We start from the raw sequence: 18,781 nt of genomic DNA on the forward strand, positions 1-18,781 counted from the left end.
ACCGATATTTTATCCCCAAGTATAATTATATATATAAAAAAATATACCTTGAATTTTATTTCAATACCCAGTAAAAATCAATCGCAGCTGAAAATATGTCGTGTTTCGAGGAGAAACGAAGAAGAGTATCTCTCGTGGTCGATAAAACCCTTAATGATCGTTCGATCTGCAGCCACGAATAGTCATGTTGAAATTTTTATCAACGACGCAGCGTAGGCGACGTGAAGTCTCTACATAAATTCACCGATGTATGCAGCTGCAGTGAATATGCAGGCATACCGAGGACGGTGCATTATTTATATGCCGGCGTTCGACATTATGGCGAAGGTACTCCTCGCGCGGCCATAAGCTCGCTCGCGTGTCTCTTCGCAAACATATACACGTTACAAAGTAGACTAGCCTGCGATAGCGCCAAGACTCCCGGGCATGTTGCCTTACACCCAATGTAACACATCTTAACTGCGGTGTTTATTCTCGTATCTTACAACGTTACAGCGTGAATCTTGCACGGCGTATTGTATGCCTTATATACGGTTTTCTTGACCGCCGATGTTATATCGAGCGTCGCAAATTCAGAGCCGCCATCCTTTCATCATAAATTCATCGACAAATTTCCGGCTGCTATTTATCGACACATCCGGCTATCTCCTCTATTCCGGGTGTGCCTCTCGCGCGCTGCCGTTCGGTCTGGCTATTTATCGACTCGTACCACTTTCATTGTCGCGAATTCATGCGCGATGAATAAAAGGGAGGAGAAATGACAGGTACGAATACATATGATCTCGTGCAACAGAATCGGTGCTTTTATATCAAATATTCAAACGATTTTTATTTATTTTTTTTTTTTTTTATGGCGCTTACGGTATATCATACAGCAAATTGAATACAATTTTGAGAGTTCAATAATAACTCGACTCAATTAAATTAATCCAGAGTAAAGATATTTTCTGCTATTAATGTCGTGCAATAATTTTGTGAGCGTACCAAATTTTTCTTAACATACGAATTATCGCCATGAATGTCAAGAACCGCGGGGAAACATTTCCCTTTTCCGTTCGTCTAGTTTTGTGAAAACGAGCGTGGCAAAACCATAGAAGGAGGCGTCAGAGACTTCCCTTCCAAAGAACGTCACGTGGAGGGTTGCGGTCGCAAGGGTGATGGGAACGGAAGAGAAGGCGACGGAGGGTGATGTCTCAAGGAGAATGCAGAATACATGAATGAGAGAGAGAGAGAGAGAGAGAAAAGATGAAGAAGACCGAAATAGAGAGGGCAAAAGACACAGAGAGGGAGATAGACAGGAAGGGATGAGCTTTCTTCTAAAGAAAAGCTGCCCTAACAAAGGCACCTTATTTCACGCCCAATGTACCCCGCCTCAGACACGATCGTTAAGATACCTATCCTTGCGAGGTGTGAGGTGTTTCACCGCGCTTCTCTCCTCACACTTCTTCTCCTGCTGCCTTCGCAGATCTCTTTCCCTTCTTTTCTTTCCCCGAAACCTTCGGGAATGGCGTGTCGTTCCTTATGGGTTTATGCCTTTCTACCTGCGAAATTCCCTTGGGATGTTATCGCAGCGAATTGCGACATAGCCTGGCCACGGATCGCGCGACAATTCTTTAATTTCACTCGACGTTTCCTTGGACCGACAATCCGTTTAACTCAAGCAGACGTTTTTCTCGACTCATTTCTCTAAACTTTAAATCATCATAAACTCTGTGTAAAAGCAAACTATCTCAAAGATCACGGCGGTCTCTGACCCGTTGAAAACGCGATTCGTCGTTAACTCTCAATAAAAGTAAAAAAAGAAAAGCAAAAAAGATCTCTAATGGCATAGCGATGAGAAATGGGCGGTTAGCTGATAAAAGAAACTTATTGCAACATTCTCTTTCCATCTCTCTTTCTCCTTTACCTCGAGCACCTCACGCTCCGATACTATACCGGGTGCTCCGCAATTCGCGTGCGCCGTAGGATGGCGCCCAACTCGCCATTCCTTATGGGTTCAGGCTTCCTGAATCAAGCTGAGCCCGAGGGACTTTATCGAGATACCGGTCGACATATCACCGTTACGAGGTGTCGCTTTGTGCAGTCGGTGCGATTATGCACGAATTCTGCCCGCGAGGGTCGTTCGCGAGCTCTCACCCCCGTATCGTAGCCGTTCGCGGAGATCGCACGCAATAATGGCGCGATAATAAAAATGAAGAGAGTCCCCACGATGGACCGGAACCGGAGGAATCCGAGTTATCTGTTAGCTGTATATTTTTCGAGGAATAAAAACGCGCTCGCGCGCGACGAGTTATGCGAAATTTTCTTTTTACGAGCGAGACAGACGTCGACATATATTTCTATCATATGTAGTTTCTTTGTTCTTTTACTCAATATTCTAGAAATACGGATCTTTTTTTCGAAAAGTCATGTTATATTTTCCATTCGGCGCGCGGGCTGATTTACTGAGGAATTGCAAATGTAAGTTTGGCAGCAAGTTTTTATCGAGGGATCAAAAATAGCGCAAGAATGATTTTTATTATTTTGCGATTTGTGCCCTTACTCTCCCATTTTATTTATTTGATTTTTCATACGCCAGCTGCCAATAGTAAATATAAAAGCAGAAATTGAAATTGTTGCTAAGTCATTATTAAATCGATTTTACCGGAAAACTGATATTAAAAAAAAAATACAAAAATAAGTTTTTATAGAAAAAAAAAAAAATTTTTTTTTAAGTACAAAAATTAATTTCTATTTAGAGTGACGTATATTTTTCAATTAAACTTGCTTTTTCATCAGCAACGTGCTCCATCTTTCTCTCTATCACCTTTCTCGTATGCTTACAAAGTGATTTTCTAGAAACGAGATCAAAGGGATCACATATAAGAATGAAGAGTGTCCATAAGTGAATATGGATGGTGAATAGTGATAGTGGTTTGACATGAGGCAGATAAGCCGTCAGCTACGATGAAGATTGATGCGATTCGCATTAATCTATAGTTTGTCTGTCTCGCTCTTTCTGTCACCACTAGCCAGATCACTCTTTCGCTAGACGAGAAATAATGTGGATACATCTAAGGCTTAATCGTGTCGTTTCACTTTATCCTAAGATAGTTTTATGTATTAGATAAAAAATCTGTGAAAAATATCTCTCTCTTATCACAAAAAAATCGTTCTTTTTGCTATGAAATTTTACAACTATAAAATGTCTATTTTTTAAGATTATTTTTTAAAACGTATTTTTAAAATATTTCTTATTACGTTTATCTTATTTATTGACGTTTAATTGTAGCTAAAAATTTTTCTTGAAAAAATTACGAAGAAAACGTTTAATAAACGCTTTATAACACCGATGGCGCATAAAAGAAAATTATCTTAGACGCCATAGTGTAGCATAACTTTTGTTATCACGGTGAAAACTAGCGATGCAAAATCGTGGAAGTCGTGACATAATTCAGCCCCGTGCACACACATTCAGCCCGATAACCTCGTTTCGCGCGTTATCAGCGCTTCCTTTTTCGCGCGGAAATTTCCACTTTTCATCGATGGTGCCTCACGATGAAACGCGATTTACTCGGAGCTACGACTCCGTTTTGAATTTCATGAGGATACGTCCGGTGAGAGGTGGATTCAAAAAAAGAGAAAAAAAAAAGAAAGAAAAATGCACGTGACATTTTACTGAATTTTTAGAGCAGTAAAATTAAAGCGACTTTTAATTGTCGGCAGTGCCACACATCTTTGAAGACCTCTAATTTTTTAATTCGGCTCTTTGTGTGCGACCAACTGCTTTTTATTTAACGAAAAAAATGCATTTCCTGGTTAATATTCCTTTACTCTTTGCAGACCGGTCTGGCGGATTCATGAAGAGCTCTAGCTATTAAATGCTATATGATGCTTCCATAAATTTCCTTTTTTTTTGGTATTAAACGATTTTCTCGCGTATATAATTTTCCAAGCGCGATCATTTATTTACACAGCATATAAAATGTTTTCATTCCGTGTTTCTGTTTTCCTACAAAGTCAGATTGGACTTTGTTATGCAATAACCAGGTACTTAATATAAATTAACAGTATATTAAATATGCATGATTCTATTCTATTTAAAAACTAAAGAGAGAAAAGAGGAAGCACATTTAAATTATTCCTCAAATTTTATGTAAATGTCATTAAGATATAATTCCATCTACTTCACGAATTATTCGAAATAATGACTATATCATTTTGTTTCTCACAGTGTAATGTCATTTAATTATTCGTAAAAATCTTTTTACACACTCTTTATATAATAATCTTCCGAATGAAAGCTCGAAGCAAAGATCTCGTTTCAAAAAAAAATGTGCTTTTTCTCTTTTCTTACAAAGACGGCGAGTTTCCATCGCGCTCTTTGACGCGGATGTAACTCGCTTGGTCTCGAGACGTCACCTTCACTCTATCGCGAACAAGGTCGGAGGTTGTAGATGGCGAATCGAGAGAGGTATGAGAGATAGCGCAAAGCTCGGGCAAAGTTTGTCACAAGTTTAGATTGAGTTCAATCTCCAAACGCACACAAATACGTATACGTACACACCGACGAGCCACCTTCCTCGCGCACCTTTTGCCCTATCGTGACTCAACCGTCGATCCTTTCTCGCCACCCTCTCTTCTCCGAAAGGCTAGCTTATCGCCTAATATTCAGCCGGAGGTGGAAATGTGACGAGACGCTTCGTGCCTAGACTGTCGTCTTCGAGTTCTACGCTTTTACCTCCCCCCATCATCTCTTTCCTCCGTTCCTTCCGCCTTTTGGAGGTGACAAGGTAACTGTGCAAAGTAGAATTGTATGCGCAAAGATTTTTTTTTTTAGAAATTCATCAACGCGAAATGCTTATCGGCACAAGCGATTTAATATAGGCTGTATTTAATGAGCGCTTCGCGAGAGTTTACTGCACCGTAATTGCTGATAGTGCGATTTGGTAAATGTGGTTCGCGGATTGTGGTACGTTACGCGAAAAGCTGACAATTCCGTGCAAACATTCGAGTACGTAGTATAAAACTCGATAATTTAATGCCGAGATATATTCATAAAATAAAATGCATGATATTTCTTAGAAATATGTCGCGAGAAATTTGTATTTTTCTGCAGAGCGATAATAAAATCATTTTCTTTACGATCGTAAAATCTCTACGCGAGCGTATGCATCTCCTAAACGCAATTTGTCTACCGGCTCATTCATCAAGAAGGATGAAATTACCGATTTCGTCGCAAACATCGACGTAGTCGCGGTAGCGTTCCGGAGGCACCAAGCTATTCCGGTGTGTCGAGTATCTAACGACGTAACGTTGCGTACGTTAGGAGCACATCACGTAAATCAAGTTAACGTGGTACCGCGATGAAAGCCTTCGCCGGGTCGCTTCGTCGCCGGTGAAATTCGCTTTTCGTTCCCCCTACCGTGCCCATAAAATTCGATCAGCAGCGCCGTATTCTCGTTGGCTGTGATGGCGTCATTACCTTACTTCGTCATTTTGCCGACAACACAGCGAGCAAGAGAGAGCTATAGGAAAAAAGCACGAGTGAATCGAGGCGTTCACCTCTGGAATTTCATGGGATAAACTTTTCCGCGTATATCATCTCTATAATGGTGGACAGAAATCTAATATTACTTTTATTTCGCTAATATACCGCGCCATGCATCGCATTCACCAAGTGATAGATCTACTTTAACTTTTCGAATTTTATTTTCAATCAAAATTAAATTTTTAACCAAGTAGCCGACACTTTCGATATTTTTCTAACGCTCGTTGCATTCTTATTATCACGTATCACGCTAAAAGCCTGAGAGGGTAAACTCGGGAAGAAATATGAAACAGGATGAAGATTGAAGATCCAGGGAGGAAAAGGTATCTTTCAGAAGAAGAGACACTGTGCGGAGGCAGGCAGACGTCGGGCGTTTCCTTAATTGCATTTTTATGCTCGCCCGGATTTCCGGGTCGACAAAAGAGTTCGAGTTTATAAGGGGAAGAAAGGAGTTTATTATACCGAAGACAGAAGCTCTTTCACGAAGCTGTGGCTAATGCGTCTTGACTTTTCCATGAAATAAAGGAAATCGATGCGACGTGATATTTGCCTAGTTAGAGGGTTTTCAGTATAGATGAAATGTCCGTTTAAATCAATCAAAATGCAAGAATTTGATTGAAAAATTATGGAACTTATCAATAATAGTTCATTATAATATTGATAAAATTTTAATGAATTTTTTCTATTCTAATTATTCTAAAATTTCTCAGTGGGATATTTCTATCAAAGTAAAGCTGATTAAAAGTCAGATAAGCGAGGAGAAACATTCAAAACTGATTATAAAAGTCGACTGAAGCGACAAATCTAATTTCAATCTTAACTAAAAGGAGATTGGAAGTGAAAGACACGATCGTCTTGACCTTTCGGAAAATCTTCTTTTCAGTATTAAGACGACGAGGTAAAAGTTCAACAATTTTTGATGTTATAAAGAATGAAGAGTACATTTTTTTAAATGACGTAAAATCAATAAAAATGAAGATAGAAACATTTGCATTGCTTTTTTTATCTTTGTCGAGATATTAAAAATTAATTACGTTCAGACTCTTTTTGAAATAATATATATATATCAAATACTCTTGTTAAATTTCAAGCAGAAATAATCATGTTATTGTATATTACATAAAACAGAAGTTTTAATCAAAGTTTATATTATTCTATACTACTTTGTAGCTTCATAATTTTTTCACAATATTATTATCGCTCTATAAAGATTCTTTTATATGAGACAACTTTTTTTCATCAAATTTAACGCGCCTCCGATTTCATGATGGAAATCGCGCGATTCCGCATATTATCCTAAAAAAAATATTTCCGGAAATTCGATAGCAGAGTCGGACAATGGAACGGAATCCCAATGGAAATGCAGGAAAGAAGAAAGAAGTGAATTCCGACTGTGCGTGGGGTCGCGCCGAATTCGTGTAACAGTCGCGAATAAGTTCGAACTGTCTCGTAACATCGACCGTTCGTTCCACCGAGCCATCTCTCTTACTCTAGCCCTCCCTTCTCGCTCTTGGATTTATTGAAATTTTATGCGGTATCCCGATGAGGTCCGACTCGAAAATTTTATCGACGGCCGCTGGATGGTCGGGTCTTACATTACCAGGGAAAGAGGGTGGTTGGATCGGCTTCTATTTCGCTGCTCAAAGCTTATTACATTTTCCCGCGCTCCAAAGAGAGACTCCAAAGAGATGTCTCAGTTGGTCGGAAAGGCAGGATAAAATCTCGACAGAAGATTATTTTCTGATTCATGATCGTGATTATATATATTTTCGCTTTTATCTCAGTCAAAATAGATTTATTTATTTATTTTTTTTTTTCTTCAAATGTTGCAAATGTATATTATATAGGTAACACTATAATTTTCCCATTTTTATCAATTCTCGTCTTTCATCGTTTTTATCAATTGCCGTTTATCTTAATTCGGAAAATTCTCGAATAACTTGTAAAAAATTAATTTTGTATTGCAGAAAAAAACTTGTAATAATGCACGTTAAAAAATTCAGTGGATACGACGGATATTTTATCGTATTCCCGTTCTATCATGTCCTCAATTTCTATACGCGGCAATATCTTTCCATCAGCGTGCATCGGAAAACCATTTATCGGGCCGCGAACGAGAGAAAGAGAGAGAGAGAGAGAGAGAGAAAGAACGTGACAGAGCTAACGGCACTCACCCTAGGTTATGGTTGTCCGTGTTATCGGAAGCGTCGTTCGTCACGGAATCCTGCGTGAGAGGACCCTGGGTGACGTCCACCCCCATGCTGCCCAGGTCCAACGTGGCGTAGGTTCGGCGTGCCTGCACCCTCGTTCCGCCACCCCCTCCCCCGCCACCGGTCACCTCGCCGCCTCTGCCCCCGCTGCCGACCAATTCCTGATACAATTCATCATACAGAGAGCTGCCATTTCCGTTGCTGTTCAATGCATCGTCCACGAGCCGAGCTGGATCCAGATGATAATTGGGATTTTCGAAGGAGAGAAGGCCGTTTTCTGAAAACAAAAATCAGAATTATTTAGAAAAATATTAGAAATATAATTTCCCATCTTTTTATAATTAAATTGAGTGTGAATTAAAACGCTTTGTCACAGAAGATTCATTGTATTTCGTGATTCTTATATGTATCTGCTTAATTAAAATTAAAACGATGAAAAATGTTATCAATACAAAAGATTATAATTATTTCAGAGACAATATATATGGATAAAAGAATAATATTCTTATTGCAGTATTTAATTTGAGACGATTTAAAAAGGGATCGTATCGTGTATTGATCAAAGAAAAATAAACATTGATTTTGCATCTTTTTATTATTTCGTTTAATTACGTCAAACGAATGTAATATAATATGTACGTTGTATGTAATAAATTTCTATTCTTCTAAGGAATATTCGCAGAATTCTGTTTCTGCGAACGACCTGCTTGTTTCGCGTGCCTTACACGATATGTCTCAATCGCGCCGTTTCGAAGTCCGTTAAATATCAGCAGATAACAAGCGGCTAAAGGTCAAGGTTCCAAGTTATGGCAGACCATGATAGAACATGCGATCAACCGCAGCAGCTGCCGGCGCATGCATAAGATGTTTTAAAGATTGCTCGATACATATCGATACGTGCTTCTGACATCCGGAATATATCGTTTTAATCTTATAGCCGAAAATCTGGATGCATTTCCTCCTAAAAACTCGAATTGCCGATAAACAATGAGAAAGAATATAAACGTCAAAAAATTGAAAACTGAGTATAAAAATGAATTTTGAATGACAAATGTTTCGATGTTTCGATGCCTTTCACGATAGGATAAAAGAAAAATCTGAATACTGAGTGGAAATCCAATTTAAGTTTGGCTAATCGCGGTGACGATTACGATAAGAAATCTTGTCGGGGATCGTCGAAGACAAGTATTATCTGACGATGGACGTTGCAAAAGAGTAATGGATCGAGCTTTAAGCTTTAAGCTTAACCCGAGATAGATAGCCAAGTTAAATACTGCACAGACGCGGTTATCCGATATTCCGACTATCTTCACGGTAACTCGCACGGAATACTAATAAAATTTATTCAGCGCAGTTAATATTGACGAAGTACACCTTGTCCGTTAATGTAGAAGTTGGGCGACCGCAGGAATTTATATCGCGCAGCCATTATGATTGCTCATGTGGCTGTGATATAATTATCGATATAATAAAAAATCCATAAATAACTTTCCAATTAATATTGATACAGAAAACATATTTTGATTTCGCGTAATTTATAATTTTTATTTTTTATTTTTTTCTAAAAATTACGGTTTATTACGCTTAAATATAATTCATTTTTACAAAATAATTTACTTTCGCAAAATGATATAACAATCCGCCTGATCGATGTCTCGCTCTCGCTACTCACTGATAATCCTGAGAAGGACGACAATGGCGAGAATGACGTTGTACAGGAACCGACAAAAGGAGTCCATGCTGGTTTGATGGCTGTCATGTTGGCGGAAAGGCTCAGCCCAATATTCGGCGATACTCTCGCGAAATAATCGGTAGGAAAAACGACTTATCGACGCGCTATATCGGGGAACGAACGTACAAGAGCTCCAAGTCTTGGATCTCTCCTTGGCCTCCTTTGTCCCTTCCTTCCTTTCTTTCTTCCATCCGCGACTCTCCTATCTAGTCTATCGGTCTATCCGTCTCACTCGCGCCAACCGGTATTGATTCGTAAGAGCTTAAAGCTCTCCGCTTTCCAAGTCTTGAGCTTCTTTTCGTCGTACCGAGAAGACTACTCGCGTATCGAAGAAGACCCTAAATAGGCCAGACTAAAAACACTACACTATCTCATACTGTCTCAAATTTACGTCTTTGTGCCCAAAAAGCGAAAGAATGTAAGTCTAAAATTCATTTCTGAAATTTATAAATTATAAATTTCAAAAATTCATAAAATAAATATGTTAAAGTTATTAATGGATGTGTTTTTTTTCTACTTTTCAAATACACAAAAATCTGCAGCTAAAGAACAAGAAATATGTAACTATCAACGATATAAAATCGCAGGTAAATCCGTCGAGTATGAATTCGTGGATGTTTATTCAGTTCATGTTTGCAAGGCGTCGACAATAAACATCATAACTTTGCGTTTACGGCAGCTGCGGTCGCGACGTAAATACCGATCACGAATTTGCAATACGATGAGCGAACGGGCAATGAACTCTCATCATCCACGTCGATACATTTCATCATTAAAAAACAATGATCACGTGTGCAACAACTCTCCCTCATTTTTTTTCGAAGGTTGAGTTAAAGCACATTTATAAAAAAAAAAACTTGTTAATTTGTTGTACACAAAAAGGCGCTAAACAAATTATGCAATGAAAAATATGAACTTTCTTCGATGGATGTAATAAGTCAAAGTAGAATTTAATGCTCATTTTTAATGGATTAATTGACTGCACTCGTCTCGTACAACAAAGTGGCGAGAGATATTTTTTTTCTCTAATAATAATTTAAAGTTAAAATATACACAAATTAAACAGAACTGAGTTATAATTACATTAAAAATTCACATTTGAAAAGTTAAATATGTTTGTAACGTTTTTATGTATCAAAAAAAAATGAATTTATTACATTTAAAAATATATTCACATAGTAAATTTAATTTTCCATTATATTATATTTTACGGAAAATATTTCATTTTTCGCAGTATATTGCCCGTAGATTCAACTAAACTTCCATTTACAAACACAGAAGAATCGGCATAATTTTTTTTCGGGCCTTCATTAGCGCTTGACGAGGCTTGTAATTTGCAAAAAACTTAAACGAAAGCTGCGAGACGAAATTGAAGAGAAAGAACGGATGAATCAGCGAAAGGGGCGGTTTGTTCGCAGTCGACAAATTGGCTGGCGACGACGTTTCGCCAGTTCTCGTTATAGATACGTGCCAGTGCAACGAGAATGTATTCCGCCGAATGCATCTCGTTATTTTCGTCCTGCAAAAATCCTGGCACCCTGGGGAAAAAGAGAGGAGAGATGGTGCAGTGGGGATGTGTTTTAAAGTTCGAGAGCACGTCCGACGTGCGAGACAGGCGGGGCGAGAAAAGTATTAAGACGACCGGCGCGCGCGAGGAAGACTCTGAAAAATATCCTACGTGCTCGTTAAAATCCCATCTTAAAAAATTTCTCACGTGGCGCGAGGAGACGCGCATTGTGTCCGAAAGCGGGTACGAGAACAGGAAGAAAGTAAAAATTGGCCGCTTTGGACGCGTCTAACGAGTTCCGTAATGCAAGAGGCATTCTTTACAGAAAGAAGCAAGATATTCCTAAATCGTCATCGTGTGTATGAGTGTTTCCTTTAAAGTGTCATCCTTTGTCGCTAAAATAAAGATTTATGTATGTAGAACATATTTTAGAAATTCTGCTGGCACGTTTAAAAATGTATAATATATTTTCACAATAATTTTGCGCCTTAAAAGAAACGCGATAATTTGTATTTGGAAGCCAAACGAATTGAGAGATTCTATTCATTACAAATGTTATAGAGCGAGAGCGTATGTTCGTTGTTATTCCGCGAATCTCGTTATTTCGCATGGAATGAAGCAGTTTAAAGTTTGAATGCCTGTTGAGATCGCGAGAAAGGCTACGCGAACGAGACAATTAAGAGTGACGGGAATAACGTAGAGAAATGTGAATGGTTCCAGGTTGTTTCACGGAATGCTCCCGAATTCATTCGTGAAAACAAATTCTACCGCGCTTAAATCTTATTTTGAAGTAGATTAGACAAACTTTGCGACGTAAACAGAAAGTTTTACATCATCGATAAGTAAAAAGTATGCACTGACAATTTGTAATCATGTCGTAATTTCGCGATAACAAAATTTTGAAAAACAATTACATGATGTACGTAAATTTATTAAACATTGTAGAGAAAAAAAACTCGAATAACGGAAACGAAAGATAATTTTTGGGGAGAGCCTGAACTCAATTGATACAGACGGGACGACAAATTGACTGCAAATAAGGCTGGTCGCATTCCAGTTTGCACAGCTGCAAACAAAAGTGCACGACGCAGTTACGATTGCATACTTCGAGATACGTGCCGTTATTTGTCGCCCCGAAAGAAACGTGCAGGAGCACACAGAGTCCGACCGAAAAGTGAGCTGCTGCAGGGAGTTTTAAAGTTTGGACACGCTTGCAGGGAGAGGTTGAAAACGGGGCGTTGGAGCCGGAAGCGAGCGAGGTCGAAAGAACGAAGTTGAGGGTGGATGGAGAAGAGTGCTGTAAGCAAGAAAGGTAGAAACAGAAAAAGAGGGAGAGAGGCAAAAGAAAGGCAGGAGGGGTAAAAAGCTCTGTCACCGCCCTCGATGAGTCACCCTATCGATTCACCCTGGAGAGCGAGTGTGTGGTAAAACTGACGGGGGTGAGGGTAGGTTTTTACCGGTGTCGTGCGCCTTTCTTTTTGCCGTCAGCGTCCTTACGTATATATATATATATATATAAGTCCTTCCTACGGAATATTAAGTTTCATGGACGCGGAACAACTGCCTCTCTCCGCCTTCCCTTCCCCAACCGTTTTCCTCATTCCGCGAGTTAGGGGCACGTGCCGAATGACGGCAAAGTTTGATCGGTGAAATCATCCGTTTGTTATCTTGCCACTTTTCTTGCGAGATGGTTTTCTTTTCACGACTAAGTTCGATGAGTGATTATTGATGCGCATAGAAATGCGCGTAAAAAGAAAGACTGAGAGACATTAATAATAGATATAAATATGACACTAAATCAAATAATTTTTTGACAAGAAATGAATAAAGAATGAAGTTTCAAATCAAAATAGAATAAAAGAAAAAAAATCAATGATTTCACAGATGGTTACGATGAATAAGTACAAAAAATATATTATTTTTAGCATGAATATGAAAATATTTAACGATAAAGAATAATTGCGGAGATAAGAAGTGATCCCTATAATCAAGCTCTTATCGCGAAGTACAAATAGTTAATCGATTTCTCCGGTGTGCGAAATTATATGAAGCGCACGAGTTGAAGTTCTCACTTTATCCCTCCGCACGGCACTGCCCTTATAACAATGAAGTTACGAACTTAAATGTCTCTCGCATGGGAAACCATGGAGAATGGGGTGCGAAGGACCAAGTGCCGTGTCTCGTTATGGCGAAAAAAGGCCGGAGCAATTCCGAAAGCGGTCGTTAAGCTTAACGACGTGCGCAAGATGGCAGCGGCGAGACGGTAAGGTCAAGATTTTTCGGCCTGCGTTCTATGGTAACGATCTCTTATTCATGATGTAACCTTATTTCGCTATTCCACGCGAATATAATATAATTCAGGAAAATTATCCGCGTTCAATCAACAATATTCTTGATGCTCGATTCAAATAATAAACAGCTTCTACTCTTTCTCCGTTTGGAATGATATCGGCAAAAATGTATATATTATACATGCATTAACATGTTATTCATATAATATAATTATTTTAAACATGTATGTATTAAATTGTGCACAATAAATATATCATAATGCACAAAATGGAAAAGAAAAAAAATAATTGAGGAAAAAATGTATTATTTTATAAATATATTATAAATATATATGAGTTATAAAAATCTCGTTTTATATACTTGCTCTTTTTCTCTCTTCTTCCTTTTTTTATGATATAAAAAAATTTTTAGAACATTTGATCAATGGCATGAGTTATTGTATATGTCAAATGTATAAAAAAGACTTGTTAATTATTATTTGTAAAAAGCCACAATTTCAATGCTATAAATTAGAAAACCTGCGGTTTTCTTCATCTACTTTCTTTCATCTCGAAAGCTAGACGTCACGAAATCAGCTGTTTTATATACGCGTTATTCGCTCGTAAAATTAAGAAAAATATAGCGGACGTGAATCATTAAATAAAAACGATTAGACTCTCCCTCTCGTGGAACGATAATATATTTTAGATAAAGCGTTGCACGAAGAAAGTCCTAATCTGCGAAACGACATTATGGGTCCACTTTCATTGACGAGCAAACAACGACCGTTATCGGGAGAGGTGGATAACAGAGGGTATACGAAGGAGTTACGGCCGATGGCGTTGGAAGGAGAGGGTTAGTCTCCGGGGGTGGGTACGACGCGGCTAATAGCGCTTAGGGTTTGCGTGCGGCGCCGCACGTCAACGGCGCCGGGACGTCTAAGCACCCCCGAGTGTACTTCCCGGTTATACGTCACTCGCGATCGCCGGAAGAGTCGTTGGACGAGCCCGATGACGGTTCCAATAAAGGAAGGAGCGAATAAACGCGAGAAACGTTCTTCGTAGAAATCGATCTACGCAATCGTCTCCCTCACTCGTCCATCCGTCCACGTATAGGCGTACCGAACAAGATTCGTCCGTAGATTGTCAATGGAAAAAAACGCGAAGAAATGAGAAATATTCGGATTTTCCTCGTGTAATTATCCCGGTCGAGAGACCAACGGTATTTACCGAGTTTGTAATAAACTAATTTTTGTTGACACTGTATGTACCGAGAGACTGCACGTTTATATTTTACAGTATAGCTCCTTCACGTTTAGCATTCAAGTTCCTTTATTCATAACTCAAGTTCTTAAATGTAATTTAAAAATCTTGAACGAAGAGTATGCAATAAATTATTTTTTTTCCACACCGTAGCGCAAGAAATCCACGATAAATCTCATAAGTATCCCGTTTCGGCCAACTCTCGCCCATAAAGATCACTCGAGAAAGTCAAAATTCCCCATCTTCATGACGATGTACGAGTGTAAGGAGGACTTTAACGGCCGAAATAATCGGAGACGAGTTTTATTCGAGCACGACGCGACGATGGTGCCGTACCGATGCTATGCACGAGCGACGATAAAATCTGTTCAGTAGTGACGGCCGAATTCGGTCAGACCGTTCGCCGCTCGCGTCCGACTATTCGCCTGCTGTTTTCACTTTAACGTACGATGTCTGTACCAGAATGACGTCGCGGCAATTAAAGCTTCAGTCATATACTTTATGGCACATGTAAAGGTAGGGCGTACAATGAATATGAATAAGTGTTCATTCAATTCTACGAACTGACAGAGATTGTCGTTTTAACCTTCAGTCTCTTTTCGCTTGAACGTTATTCTGTTCGAGATTGTTTCTATAACTCTGTACGTGTGTTTTAAAATAATAAAAGATAATTTAATGGGAAAGTAATTTTAAATATATAATTACATTAAATATATAGACATAAATAAAAAGATATTCTAAACAATATAGACATAAAAAACATTTTAATTTAAAACTCTATATGTCATTAAATTATAATAACTTTAACTTTTAACAGTGATATTGCCAGGAAATTTAATATGTCAGCTTGGTAGAAATCATATCGCTTGCAGAGTTTTGCACAAAACATGATAGTATCTATATTGAAGATTTTAATTTAATTAACTACTGGCTCGTTACATATTTAAAATGTATTTTCCGACAACGGAAACAATGTTTTATTTTTCAGTTCTCGTTTCAGTGAAACGATACGACGGGGTAGCTACTTTTCCCGATTGCTATTTGCTGGGTAATTTAATTAAAAGAGGCGACACCTAGTATAATAACACTTTCATTGAATGATGTACTCTATCACAAGCAAAGATAAAATAATAAATAACACAAATTTTAATCGAGAAGAAGAATTTAAAATGCGAGTCTTGTAAGTAATTTTGGATCCTATTAATTGTACTAATAAATTGTACTAATTCAGAATTAATTAAATGTTTATAATATCTAAACGCACATAAATAATTCTGCATATAAATATAGATAATTTCAATTTAAAAGTTTCGTTTATCAAAAATTCAATGACTAATTCTTCGTTTCGGCTATGACAAATGGATCTTTTCATGATAGAGAGACAGCTGCTTCATCAAACCCTCAATCATTCTTTAGAAATGGTTTTGTACATTTGCGCAAAAATATCCGGGCGCGTATGAGGGTATGAGGAAAAGAGGGACATACTAAAAACTGAAACAAAAGCCAGAACTGTCCGAGTACTGGCACAAAGCCATCCGTCACAGTCCAACGGCTTATCGATCTGTTAGTGGCACACGTAGCGAGTAACAGGAACAAGACGATTCGTGTTATTGTCAGCCGAAATATATGGAGATTATACGTTCGGATAATATTTGATGCAAATTAGGCTATTGTAATTTCGCCTAGTATATAAACGTTAATAGCATTTCATATTTCTTTCATGTATTAAAATTCAAATAATATCTTTAATATTAATCATTTACTAAAATTTAAAAAAAAATATAACTTTTTTTATCATTTCTAATTTTTCAGTTTATTTTTCTTAAGCGTATGTTAAAGATACGAAGATTTTTGTTAAATATACAAATGTTATCGAAAAGTTTTAGGTATTACATTACACACAACGATTTCTAATAATTCTTTTCACTTACGATAGACATCATAAGTTAAGCGGTACTTTTCTCTTGACAAACATGCAGCGTCCTCATTAGATTCACATTTAGATGAAAAACGGTATCACCGATGAGCCAAGTCCGACCGTCGTTTTTTTTTTTTCCATTTGATCTCCCATGGCGTCACGACGCCGTTTGGCTAACACATGTACTCTAAATGATTCCCGTGGCCGAATTCTAGTAGACGGCGACCGAAAACTTCCCGAAAGTCGCACAGCTGATCGTTCCGATTCAGTTACACCGCTGTTTTATGGAGGAAGTTGGGAGAAATGTGTTCGATTATCCGAAAAGGGTGAAAGCAGAGAAATTTTTTGAAAGTGCAATTAACGTAGAGAAGAGAATAGGATAATATACTCGTATAATTTCCATAAATAACATCTGATAAATAACATGTGCGCTTCTGATAGAAAGGTAAGTGAAAGTTAACGAAAACGTGACTGTTTTACGAGGGGCCGTAATGTAAAGCCTGTATAAATCGCGCCGCAAAAATTCCGACAAAGTACCCCTGAATCCCTATCGTAGCCGTTGCCACGATAACTTTAGCGCGCGGGCGAAGCTTAAACAAGTACGACACGACTTATATGCTACGTGTCTAGCCGCGACGCTTTTTCGCGGCGCACGAAAGATAATGGCGCCGTAATTTATTTTTATATCGAGGCGCGATAAATCGCGGTGTTTTACGGTGCCGTTAAGATTTTAGTGCGGCTCAGGCGTACAGGCGAGCAGGTAAAGAGCAGTACGTGTCACCGGCCGGATCCGCGAGCTTTGTCGCAATTCGCGTCCACGATTTTCCGATCGTCCTTTGTCCACCCCGTAAAGCCCGATTGGTGTGTGTGTGTGTGTGTGTGTGTGTGTGTGTGCGCGCGGTCGGTTTAAGCCGTAACTCGTCGGAAAGAGCAGGTATTTCTTCGGCAAGAGATATTCGCAAATTGCTGCTATCCGACTGCTGTCAGACTTTTTGCATCTCCATCGCTATCGGCGTCGGGCGTTACGGATTAGTATATCTGTGGCGCTTTTCACGCATCTTTAATCTTTAATCTTTGCCGTTGAGGATTAGGCCTTTGGCTTCGCGTTACGTAACTGCTCTTTGTCCGCGTAAAGTTTCACTTCACATGTATGTTTCGCGTAAAGTGACGAATTTATTGAAATTCTTTTGTATATCTCTTAAGTATATGTATGTATGTATGTAAACAACAATATATGTTAGTAAATTAAATAAATATAAATTATATATAAATATTATTGCTCATCGCACATAAAAAATACGTATAAAAATGACTCAATAAAATCTCCATAGCTTGGAAAGAGTGGAATAAAATTACAATCTATACCCACATCGATTACATTTAAGGCGCCATCTCAGCTTACGTCAAGGGGTGATTTATTCTCTGTGGTTTCGCCGCCGGAAAACATATTGTCGCCTAAGAACCTCATCCCGTCTTCCCGCCACTTATCCGGGTCTGGCGTTTTACGAGCGCCCGTTTCGCTCGCTGCGCGCCCCCGTCTTGTCGTTGGATATTTCTCGGGGAAGGTGTTTTTGACCCTCGCCACACCTGCATCCCCATCAGGTAATCTACCCTCCCGTCCGTCCGTCTCGTGCGCCTTAACCCCTTAATGCCCATCGAGCAGCACGTACGCCCGCTACAACGAGCTTAGAGGCATCTTTCGGTTTTACCGTGCGCACCCGTAAAAGCGATATTGCAACCGGTCCTGGTGAAATTTTTACCAGTCACTCCCTTCTCCCCCGTGTCGCCCTCCGGTCGCTTTGCGGCTCCACTAATCCTTTTAACTATCGGCCGCCGACTTTTGCTGCCATTTACGACGCGACAACTTTTACCGAGCACGTACGAAGCATCGGCATTTAGGTAAGATCTTTCTCGTCTAGGTGATTCTAAACTACGGTGAATATTATTTACGAATAACGGCTGCACGCATCTTGTTACTCTGTCTCGGTTAAATTCAATTATACTTGAATTTTTTAGATAACATTTTTTTCAATGTCAACATTCGCAAATATTTCTTTATAAAGAAAACATTATTAGCAGATTTAATAATTCGACGTACATTTGAACACAAATGCGATCTAATGAAAACTATATATATATATATATATATATATATATATATATATATATATATATAATATAACAAAGATTTCAGCTCGGATTTAATCAGAGAGAGCCAAGACTATAATGAATATCATGCAGTGAGAATATATTGCATCAGACAATTGCGACGATCGTGTAGAAAGGAAGGTGGTTCGATTATACACAAAACGAAACTTTGATCTTGTGTGCTTGTAACGACGTGTAATGAC

The 18,781-nt window shown here is 38.7% G+C and overlaps 1 protein-coding gene across 1 annotated transcript in view; it reads right to left on the minus strand.

Moving 5' to 3' along the window:
* The window catches only part of LOC126854555 (protein Fe65 homolog), a 119,123-nt gene that overhangs the window by 36,458 nt on the left and 63,884 nt on the right, over positions 1–18,781 (minus strand). Inside the window, exon 4 of the mRNA XM_050601420.1 lies at positions 7,705–8,017. Coding sequence (XP_050457377.1) covers positions 7,705–8,017 — 313 coding nt within the window. The remainder of the gene's footprint in view (positions 1–7,704; positions 8,018–18,781) is intronic.

Source organism: Cataglyphis hispanica, chromosome 14 (assembly GCF_021464435.1).
Source record: "Cataglyphis hispanica isolate Lineage 1 chromosome 14, ULB_Chis1_1.0, whole genome shotgun sequence".
NCBI lineage: Eukaryota > Metazoa > Arthropoda > Insecta > Hymenoptera > Formicidae > Cataglyphis > Cataglyphis hispanica.